The 12295-nt window shown below is 35.7% G+C and overlaps 1 protein-coding gene across 3 annotated transcripts in view; it reads left to right on the top strand.

Moving 5' to 3' along the window:
- The window catches only part of LOC105329608 (caskin-2), a 58549-nt gene that overhangs the window by 11272 nt on the left and 34982 nt on the right, over positions 1-12295 (top strand). Inside the window, exons 4-8 of one of the 3 annotated variants that reach the window (XM_066067557.1) lie at positions 2257-2402; positions 5122-5217; positions 5543-5673; positions 6631-6739; positions 10288-10396. In XM_066067557.1, the coding sequence (XP_065923629.1) occupies positions 2257-2402; positions 5122-5217; positions 5543-5673; positions 6631-6739; positions 10288-10396 (591 nt within the window). Of the gene's footprint in view, positions 1-2256; positions 2403-5121; positions 5218-5542; positions 5674-6630; positions 6740-8880; positions 9017-10287; positions 10397-11866; positions 12004-12295 lie in introns of those variants that run through there. The other 2 variants (XM_011430915.4, XM_011430918.4) reach the window with 2 other exon arrangements.

A 12295-nucleotide genomic window follows, 5' to 3' on the forward strand; every position in this document is an offset into this window, starting at 1 on the left:
GAAGAAATATGAGCATGTATTGTAAATTCCACAATGAATGGAATTCCTCTCTTATTTTGTGTTGATTAGAGCACTATGTGCTGCATTGGTGTCTTTGTTGTGGGACTTGTTCAGAGCACACCTCATACAGTGACCCTCTAATCCCTCCCATAGAAATCGGTACAGATCTTCTTACACTGGAGAAAGGAATCCGGGAAATATGACCGGACTTGACAAGAATCACAAAGCATGGATAGTTTGTACTTGGAGTATTAATGTGAGAAAGAAAAAGGATCAACCCAACTTAGTTCAAGCTTAAATATAGCGCTGATTCAATAAAAAATACAGAAAAAGGTCACAGAATTTCAGTGTTGCTGAACTCGCATTGCTAGTTACCATATATCCTTGACATGCAGTGTTAATGTCAAATAATGAACAAAAAACATGAGATTTTTTGCTTCTTACTAAATAATCATGGTATGGAGTGTCGGAAGACATGAACTAAACATGAGATCTGTTGGTATAGAAATTGACAGTTTTGATGCAATGAAATGTCTTGAGGTGGAAACGTCTTAAAAATTAATGACATTTACATTTAGGAAAATGCAATCTGACGTGTGGAGAGTTTTTGTACAGAAATTATGGGACATTTGTTTGATTTCGTTTACAGAGGTCGTGTTTGTACATTTACACTTAAGGCATAAGAAAATAAAACTGAATGTTCACATGAGTCACACTGGATGATTTTACCATGTTGTTCTAAAAAAGCTTTTAGCATTCAGATTTTCTTTTTTCCCTACCGACCAAGTGCTTCAGACTAGGGACATTAAAAATAAACATAAATATTACTGCCTACAACAGTGTTTGGATTACTCTATAGGCGACTTCTATATAGACTAAAGTACAGGCAAAACAGGGCTGGAAGTTGTCACTGATCATTTCATGGGAAAATCAAGACTCCAAATAGTTCACCTGAACTCTATTTTGTACTCAGTCCTCTATACAATAACATGTTACACCTGTGCATTATGTGCAAATATATATTAAGTTTAGCACATAATTTTCATTTATTAATTATGTTAATATTTCAAACTTGTTATTTCCAAGGACCTATGCCTATACATGATGTTTATAGAAATCTGACTAATTTATATTCATCACTGTTCATTGAGATTTTGGCAATCAAAATATTTATCCAAGTAAACACTTGATTGAAGCAGATTTTTCTTTTTGTAATGTCACTTGCTATTGTCCGGTGACACGCTAAGCCCACTTAGAATTCCTATCAGCTTTAGTTTGGTCGTTCTGTGAAGTATTGGCGGGAGCCAGGTCTAGAGGTGTGTCCGTGATCCCCCGTGTTGTAGATACTTCTCAGTGTAGTGGACAGCCAGTACACGTATTGATTATAAACCTGGTAAAACAAAGATTAAGTGTGTGTATTAACAGATTACCTGCTGGGATTAGCCAGCTTCTAGTCCTGATTAATGCCAGGTATTTTGTCCTTACGTGACCAGTCAATTCAGGTCTTGTAGAGAAAATTATCGGACAAAAACTCTGCCATATACTACAGGCTATTTGTTTGACACTGGAATTTAGAACAATGAAAACAATTATTTTTAATGTATGAAATTTAGCCTAAACAATATTTAGTGTTAATTGATTCTTCAATAATTGATGAGGCCTATGTATAGATTTCATTTATAGCATTTCAGAATATATATATTCATACCCTTGAGACTTTCAGTTAGATCTTTTATAATCATACAGGTATATAAATGAATGTCAAACAATACACATTTTATTTAACTGTAGCTGTTTTTCACCATAGGCATTCAAGTTCAATAGAATACAAAGTCGAACAAGTAACACTATGAAACTCAACAAGATCTCAGTAGGATGCCCAGTCCCCCACAGTCAGTTGGATATACATATATATATACAGTTAAAGACGGTTACTGCAGGAACACTTAAAATGAATTCTCGCTGTTAGTGAAGTCAGTGTCATTCAGCCTGGTCATTAGAAGTGAAAACATATCAGATACAATGATATGTGTTTATACAGCAAATCAAGATTTTTAGTCCCAAGTACATGACCATATTTTCCTGTTTGATGTCATATATACAACATATAGCACCATGACTCCTCTATCTAGGGATGCTGGTCCTGCCCTACGCCGCCTGGCACAATACAATAAGTGTATTTTACTGTATTATGACTTTTAAATACATTGACTCTCTTAAGGAATATATGATATATACAATGCTTACTGTCTGTAGGGATGCTGGCGCTTCACTACGCCGCTTGGCAGGGCATGTCTGACCCGGTCCACACCCTGCTACAGTGGAAGTCCCCAGTCAACGAGGTCTCCCAGGACGGGAATACCCCCCTACACCTCGCCTGTCAGCATGGACACTTTGATGTGGTAAGTAGGGAGGGAGGGAGGGAGGGAGAGGGGGAGAGAGAGAGAGAGACAGACAGACAGACACAGACAAACAGACAGACAAACAGACAAGGAAAAACAGAGAGGGAGGGGGGATGGACAGCCAGACAGATTTTTTTATTTCAAGTGGTGTGTTATAAGAGAATCTAGCTGTGTCCTTCATGTACAAAATGATTGATTATAAATACTTTGCACTTTTATCCCTGGCAGTTATTGAACTTTGTGTGCACTGTTAGAAAGGTCAGGAGTAATAGCAAAAGGAAAGGAATACAAAATTGCATACATGCAGAGGATGAACGTTGTTAAGTTTTGATTTGTTGCACACAAGAATTATAATCTGAGGTCAACCTGCCTAATATGTTGGCATGTTATAAATATATTAAGAAAAGATTTTGATTATTTTTTATTGAATGATTATTTACATGATATATAATTGGAATTCTTTCAGATACTTTGTGAAATATCATTTAGTGAATGAAAAAGATAGATTAAGATCACTCACTGTACAGTAAGTTTGGGTCATTCATGGCCATTGTTAATGTATGGTGTTAAAGTAGGTCCAAGAAAGGCAGCCCATAATAAATATTTGTTCATAGGGCTTTCACATTTACCACGTGAGAGAAAAAGGGGAGTGGGTGTAAATTATTAAAGGCTATTTCTGGTTATTAAATTGAAAGACGTACCATTCAAACCTGTAAAGTACAACAAGAATTTAATCTTTTTCAAATCCATTTGGAGAATCAATTTAAAATAGCGGCACAAGATAAGGAAATGATTGATATAGTGCTATTCTGTGACTTGGATTGGGGAGGTATCTGAAAGAACATCAAACTGAGCAGTCTGAGTGTGGAGTGACCCTCGCAACATAAGTCATATTTACAAGTCATAGCAGAAATGGAAATGTATTTGCTTTGAAGCTTAACAATTCTTAGTGTCTGTGTTAGACATTGCCAACAAAAACTTTTCACATAGCGATACACCCTTCAAGTTTTCAATGCATGGGATTTCAATAGGATCACAAAAGTGATGATACAAACGTCTCGAGTCCTCGATACACACAGATCCACAGAAAGGGAAAATTCTTGGTCCCGGTTTTCCTATGTGACCCTATGTCATTCTTTTAAAAGATATTTCAATCAGTCTTTTGTTACTTCGATACTCGATAAGCTTTAGGTCTATTTACAGCTGTTCTAGACCTTTTATATATACATAGGACATGTAAATATTACCTTTTGGAGAGAAATTGTATGTACTACTGCTTGAAATATTTAGAAATGACAGGATTTTGCATTATTTTGTCACATAAATATACTACAAATTTTGTGAAGGTGTTTTTTAATACAGTGAGTCTTGCAATAAATTGGGGTATTATTTTACATAATATTATACTTTTGACATAAGGGCCATATTGTCAACAATTTATTTACGACACTGGGTCACACCAAAACATAAAATTCACAAAGCGTTATTTCTTCTTCATGAGTATTATGTTGTTTTAGTCAATGAAAGCAGAAAAATACCCCATTTATCTGCAGACAAAATTCTAAATTTTTTATATGAAACCTTTCTTTTTCCCATACTTTATGATAGGATATCAAATTTTGTATTAAAGATTGGTAGCAAAGCTAAGGTGCCCTCAATCAATTTTCCTGCCATGGAATGAACTTGGACGACAGCCTTTTGCTTGTTTCTGCTCTTTTCCTGTGTGTGGGTGCCAGCCGGTGGAGCGACTTTGTGGTAATACAGGATAGACCTATTATGTCATCATGACACTCCGAGTGTAGAGACACTAAATTCAGGCCCACTTCTTCTGGCATTGTTAGGGCTGGCTAGGGAAGTGGAAACCAGGCCCCCTAGTGTCAGACCCCACCTTTGTTCCTCTCCCTACAGCAGATTTTGTCAGAGATAACGAAGAAATTAAAACATTACTTAATCATTCCAACTGAGAAGATTATAATTATAAAAATCAGCAAAGTGTGTGTCCTCAGTGCTTGTAAAAAATAAAAGCAAGATACATTAACATTGAATTGATGTGCTAAAACAATTCAATTGTAAAATTGTTGTTAAATGCAGTCGAGAAACATTGCAACATTTCTCCCTGTACTAGAGGATCATGTTTAACACTGGTAGACTTGCCACCCATTATTACTCGTTGTCTATTCAACCATATTCTAAACTGTACTAGGCACCCACACAATGCGAGTTTAGTCGGTGCTAAATCAGCATAAAAAACCCTGTCAATGTTTTTGTTTTGTTACAGAATAAAAATTATTATTCTAACGATTTAGGTAAGTTAGAGACTGTTGACCCAGTTTGTGTACCTGAGCGAGCACAGGTATGCGGAGACAATAACCAGGTGTGTAATCTGACGCTCCTCCCCACAAACGATGGCCTTTTGTTGCCGTGATTAAGAGAGAGAATCAGACAGATAATAACTCTGTGATTATCAGGTGTCACTCCGAGTCTCGCTCCCGGTGCAACCATCATCAGGGCTCTCTTAACTTTCATTTACTTTGCTAGTTAGCCTTAAACCCATTAGTGCACATCACAGGTGAAAAAAAGTCTTTGATAATGCAGATCAAAGAAACTGCACACTAAAAAATGGCATTGACATCTTGCTCTCATACACAGTCCCAAGGAAGTGTTGCAGGAAATAAAACAATGGAAAGAGAGATAACTCCTGTGATCTTGTCTGTTACAGGTCAACCTCTTACTGCTCCACAACTCGTCCCCCACCTTACAGAACAAGGACAGGAAAACTCCAATGGACCTGGCCTGTGAATTTGGTCGATACAGGGTAAGCTAGGGCAGTCTGTGCTTACACTGTCACAGTGTCTGCTTCACGAATAAACCAGTCCTTGTCACTGAATGAAAGTTGTCCCCCTTTCTACATCTCTTAAGTAAACTCAGCAATCTGCACACTACATGGAGTTCCACATTTTGGCCCCATTGTCTAATTTTTGGAATAATAAATGGCATTTATGTAGTATTGTCATGGAATCACGATTCAAATTAAAGGAACAAGATAATATCAAAGAATTTTTGTAACAACTGCCACACAACCTGTTAATTGCAGCATATATAATATATATTATATACAGCATTTAATTATTGTTGCACAGGTTGTTGACTTGTTGCTAAGGAGCAACCTGTGTGCTCCGTTGCTGATGGACAGTCCAGAGGACATGATGGATGAGAACAGTACAACGCCCCTTCACCTCGCTGCTAAAAATGGACATATTGAAATCATCCGGTAAATCATCATACATCAAATATATGTAGATGTATGGTTCATGCATTAAGCCAAAGCATTAAGAAATGCTTTTTAATTGTTATTAATGTAGCTTTGTTCATGATGCCAGTACATCTCAGCGAAAAAAATTGACTTATTTAAATCATCCGGTAATTGACCATTCATCAGACCGAGAAGTCATAGAGTTACATATACAAACTCTTTATGTTTGAACTTTTACTCTCATCTCCAAATACCAGTTCATATTTGTTCTCGGAATTTCATCTTTAATATTCATGTATGAATTTTGAGTGTGAGTTTGTTTTTTGGAATATAGTGTATGAGTTTAAGCGTTGAGTATAAAAGAAAGATATGCTTTAGTTCAAGTTATGCATGTAAAAAATTCTTTTGGATTTTTATGAACAGATAAAGTATAAATACCTGTACTCTATGGCTTGGTTAAGTGCACAACTTTTAAAAATGATCAAGAAATAGGAGCAAAATACTGTTGATGTGAATGTTTGAAAATTACTGATAAAACATCTACGCATAAAACAGACACAAATAAAAATGGAATTGTGCAACTCAGGAAACAAATGTCCCTCATGTTTTAAAAGTTTTAAGCTTTCATTCCTTTGATAAACTTGCTAGCTTCTTAAGACAGTGTGCAGATCATGTAAATTTTTGTTGAAGAAAGAGATATTTTGCTGATACAACTGATGAAACATCAAGATTAACCTTGTGAAAGCAAACAGCTTAATGCAAAGTGTTACTGTACAGAAATGTTTTAAAAGGTTTCAAATGAACAAAAAAAATTGTAAAATATAAAGAATACCAGAATGGTTAATTTTCAATCATCTTAATATTGAATGTTACACTCACTGATATAGAGGGATACTTATAAGTACATTATTTTGCTTTATAGACATATGAAATAAATATTAGTTTGTGTCTGTAACCTCCGTCATTACATTGCAGACTGTTGCTACAAGCAGGAGTCAACATCAATCGCAGTACCCTGAAAGGAACCTCTCTCCACGAGGCCGCACTGTGTGGGAAAATTGAGGTTGTCCGCCTTCTTCTTGATGTAAGTAGACTATGCAGTCCTGTTTTATGAAGCATGCATGGATCCAGGAAATTTATCCAGGGAGGGTCTGAGTCATATTATTGATAATTTTACTATGTGAATTTAAGAAATTTGAATTTTCAAGGGGGAAGGGGGGTCCTGACCCCCATGACCCCTCTCTAGATATGGGCATGGAAAGAATAGTGGTTCAAAAGTGAATTTGCTAGCTAAGGGAGTTAGTCAGGTGCTAAGGGAGTTAGTCAGGTGCTAAGGAAGTTAGTCTGGTGCTAAGGAAGTTAACTTGGATTTCTTTGTAAAGGTGAAGATCCCATTAATGAATTGTCTTTAATTTTGCTCTACTTTGTGGTTAAATGGTTCATTCATCATATACCATTTCAAATAGACTAGTTCTTCAGAAAATGGTATATCTTTGGAAAGGCCCTGTAGGATATCTTTTGTGGGCAAAGTTGCTGTAATTGACTTTGCATGTTTGCGATTCCTTTTGATGCTGTTTCCATTTCATGGTAAATCAAGGTAGGGAATAATGGACTGGTTATCCAAGAAAGGGGAATAACTGTAATGTTATTGAATCATTCTTTGACGTATTTCTCTGATAAATAACTCAATTTTTAAAATACTCCTGATTACTTGCATCAAAACAAACAGTGGTGTTGTTTCTGAAATGGCCATGAAAAAGATAAGCAAAGGGAATCTTCTTTCCGTTGGTGAACATGTCGGAGTATCAATGAAGTAATGGTAAAAACAGTTGGAGGTCATCACTATGTCTTCATAAGAAACAGATAATAGGTTCAATACACAAACACACCCATAAAAATCCCTGGATCGCTCATTCTGAAGGTCGCCAATCAACCTTTAGTTTCATCCTCCTCCCTGTAGCCAGAGGTTCATTATTTTGGAATTCATATTTTGTAAAAAATGTCAAAGTCTGGATGAAAGTATCAGAAAAGTAGCACCACTTGATCAGTAATGAGTAGTGGCTACTTATGAAGCAACATCAAAAAGAAGATGTTGATCATACAGAATTGCCATTGGATGACAGTTGATATCAATGTGTATCTTTCTGTACTCTATGATGTCTTGTAGACATTTAATCAGGGGTACAGTTCCGTGTGATAAGGATGTCAGTATTGTTTGACCTTTGACCTGACCACTGTCAAGATTGCTATCTTTTCTTGTCCACCTCAAAGGAAAAATAGCTCTTTTATATAGTGTAGATATGTATGTGCAAGATTTCACTGCCTTGATGTTTCTTCAAGAGTTTTATATCTACCTTTATCATGCATACAAAGTTCTGCTGCTCTTCAGACTCTTTAGAAATCAGGATCTATCGGAGAATTCCTCTGTATATTTCCTGATGGGGGTAGATAAGTCCGGGATGTGTTTTATGGGGCTGCTGGTTATTGATTTCTTTGATAGGTATTGATTTTTGTCCAATCATAGGGCTAGCTCAGTAGGCAGGGAGCCCAGGAGATGGGCAGATTGTTTGTATTACAGCACTATGATGGGTGATAAATTCTACATCATAAACAGATCTCCCTTCTTCTACACATTTCATATTAATGATACTGGTTAAAAGAACCTGGTATTTGGATGAATCTGAGCTGAGGTAATGATAAACTTTTTACTTTCCATCACATTTCTTTACATTAGAATTTAAACTCTTGTCTCTATTCCTCTTTCAAATTATTTGATCTGCAAATTTAATAAGAACGAAGCATCTTAGATAAGCATCTTTCAGAATAATGCATTTATAAACTGCTTAGAGGTGTTTAGGTCATCTCTGTATTGTAATGAATGGATAAAAACTACCAAGCAAATTAATACTCTATTAATGTATTCTACAAAGTACTATAGTTAATTGTGTGTAGCAAGTGGTTGCAAGGAAAAAGTAGAGTCAAGTAGCTTAACCTGATCCTAAATTTGGATACCCAGGTAGATGGGGGCACAATCACATGTGACAGTGATGATGGTATGTCAGGGGAATCTCTTTGTTGCTGTGACAGGGTATTAGTGTTGGAGGCAAATGGCCAAGAAACTCTCTCTCCCCTCTTTCTCTCTCTCTTGGCCAGTTATGATCAGTTGATAATGTGCCCAGTTTTCAGCATATTAATATATTCGTACTGTGTGGTAGATCTAAATTGTTAACTGGCCATTTGTTTTCTGGGAGGAGGCATTATGATGAATTATCCCAAATCACCTCGCCCAAGAATCAAGCGGTGTAAGAGTGAAAGCAATGTACGGGGTCTGACCATTGGAAATATACATGCTCTACAGAACGTAAGTAAGGGTCCAAGTTTGCCTATTTTATGTCAAGTTGGTTATCTGAGGAGATTGGTGAAGAATTCAAGGAACCTTTCATCTATTGCAATTACTTTGGATAATTGAAATGGAATTTGGCTAACTTATTTTTTGTGGGTTAAAAAAAAAAGGAAAATTGTGTTTTTCACTTAGTGAGCTGGATATCATGAAAGATGTACCAGGTATTTCATGTTGAAAATTTTTAATAGTTTCTTACCTGTTTTCATTATTATGAATGCTCTTTTTCATTAAGAAATAATAGGTTAATTTTTCTTATTTCATCTTGACCAGACAGAGGTACAAGTAAGCATTCAATGTGATATACTATGTGTTGTAATCCATACCACCCTTTACGTTAGTTTTTGTTTTTTCTGCATTAGAAACCTGTTAACTGCAGATCTGTAGCTGCCTGGTCTGATAAAATTTGGATGGATGACCAGAGACTTACAGTGTCACACTGTTTTCAATAAGTGGCACTGTAGATCTCTGGTCATTTATTCATTTTTTTTTTAGACCAGTGAGGTATATATATCTAAAGCTAGAAACAGGTTTGACAGACCAGTGTTTTTGTGTGGATGGCAAAGCACCTGAAAATGACACAGAGTCTACATTAATGCATCTAATAATCCATGAACAGATTAGGATGTTTAAGTTTATGTTCCCTGTTGTATTGTGTGAAGTCATAAAAATGGGAGGAAAGTAGAAATGATAGAGGTTCATCCTTCTTTCACAGAGCAGATAATGCCTGCTAGTCGCGATGTAATGTGTTTGTCTCTATGAAATTTAACGCAATAAGCTACACTCCACCCTGCAGATTCAATGGAATAGATAATGGAGAAATCTTCAGTTTTTATTTTTTTCTTTCCGTAGAGCATAACAAACATTTGAATCATAATTTGATGTCAAAGGCATTGCATAATATTTGATCGGCAAATGATTTTTTCATATTTTATTGCTTGTGGGTTGAATAATTCTGACATTAAGAAAAGGGAAATTTCAGCTCCAGTGAAAAGCTTTGATTCGCTGTTAATTTTTAGATCTGAATGCTTGTATATTTTTATTTCATTCTTTAATTTCTATTGTTAATACCACAATGTTCACATCATGATCACATTTTTTGAATTCTTCTGTTATAATATTGATCATTATACTTTCAAAAAAATTTAAAAGATTTTTGGTATGAAAGTTTTTTACCATGGTAGTATTTAAAAAGGTTACTGTAAATAATGTTTGCTGAATCTTTTTCCTAGTGTGGCATTGATGTGAACAAGGCGAATTCTTACGACCAGACTGCCCTAGACATCGTCAACTCCTACACTACCTCCAGAGCAGCCAAAGATCTCAAGCATCTACTGAAAGGTAAGTTACAGCTTATACTACTGCTTATGTTATAGCTTATTTTACAGCTTATTTCACTGCTTATTTTACAACTTACATATTGGTTGAATTGTTTGAAACATTATGTCCAATGAACTGGTCACAAAAAATCTCAATAAGGTGGTTGTCCCGCCTTGCGTGAAATATTCTATTAGACATGTTAGTCGTCAGTTACAGGTAATCAACCAATCAAATTTAGTAAAAATGTACAGTTCAAACTGAATATACAAGGTTACAGTTTCTGATAGTATAGAACAAACCGAGCAACCACCTCAGTAAAGTACAGTATCCAATAGAAAAGTACTTTATTGTTTAGTACAGTATATGATACAGGATAGTACAGTATAGTATAGTTTAATGCTGTTCTTAACTTTGGTACCAATGTCGTATCTAAATAATAAGACAGACCATATCGACTAAATAAATCTATTTAAGATCTAAGCAAAATACAAAATATCCAATGTTTTACTGCAGGAAAAATGTGTCTATACTGGTATTTTACTGGAGTTTCACAGAATGAAAAATTGACTATTTGATTGTGATGTCATACAGTGTCAAAGACCGAGCTATGGAAAGTGTTCAATAAGTCATTGTGATGCCGCGCTTGTACTGTTTTATTTGTCAAATTTGTCGCAAGTTGAATGTCCTCCTGTTCTAGATTCAGATAAAAGATCAATTGTCATTTCTCTGGGTCTTAGTTCAAAAGGAATCCCTGCCCAATTTTATTTCAGAGATTCCTTCTATGTTTATTGCCTTCCAATTTTCCTGTGTTTGATTATTTACCTCAGTATAAATGTTATGCTTTTACTCCAAATTAAGTACTGGAACTTCATACACTAAACCTTTTGGATGCATTGATAGTCAGGGAGTCGTTTAGGATGAGATTGACGACACTGATAGACATTTTCTAATATTTTAAAATAAAAATTATTACCTCTGTGTTAAAAAGAAATACTTTTTGGATCTTTATTTCAAATTCTTGAGAGGAAGACAGAAGGTCTGTGACATCTACAATTTTAAAAGCATAATTGCCCTCTCAGGTTGATTTTTAATTGGCAATCGGGGTTTAAATATCAGTTATCAAATGCTCCCACGCATGATGAGCATCGGCACTCATAGATGTTAAGTACATAGGTATTTCCTCACAAAGTGTCATTATTGTAATTTCACTGCAAGATTCTTATCTTCCCAGATTAAAGACAGCAAAAACTTCTCTGTCAATCTGTGCTGACAAGAACACACCCATGTTTTAACCCGAGACCATCAAATTGGGGACCGTTCAACCACAAATATTTTGGGAAAACAGACCATGTCACTAAGATTATTTGTAAAGAGCTTCAGTGGTTTATCCCCATTAAACGATGTCAACCCCAGAGAGGGCAGAAACGGAGGGGTTAGAAACTGAATACAGGCTTCTGATCAGCACCAAGTAAACTGGTGCCCTTTCTTTGGTTCAAGTCCTTCTTCAGCAACCTTCGGATCAACCTAAGGTCTCCTTGTTTTTATGTTCCTTGTTGACAACTTGTGGAAGGTTTTACATTTGAAGCACTTCATTTCCAAGGAGGATATTATTTACCAAAGCTTAGAAAGTAAGCCCAGATTTTCATGTTTAATATTTTCAAAAGGTGCTTCCTTTATAGCCTTTGCTTTGTGGTACATTTTTGAAAGGCAGTGATGAATAAGTCTTGTAAAATTGAGGAAAAATACCTATTCAAGCAAATTTTGGTCGGAATTTTAATTTTTGCTCAGAGAGTTATTAATTGGAAGGGCAGCCAACTTTCCTAAAATAACTGTTGAATTTGTTCCAGTCTCGTATGAATCATCGCAAATCTTGTACAAATAAATTCCTCAGGCACTTGAAAAAACTTTTAAACAAGACAA

This window comes from Magallana gigas, chromosome 7 (genome assembly GCF_963853765.1).
Source record: "Magallana gigas chromosome 7, xbMagGiga1.1, whole genome shotgun sequence".
NCBI classification, from domain to species: Eukaryota; Metazoa; Mollusca; class Bivalvia; order Ostreida; family Ostreidae; genus Magallana; species Magallana gigas.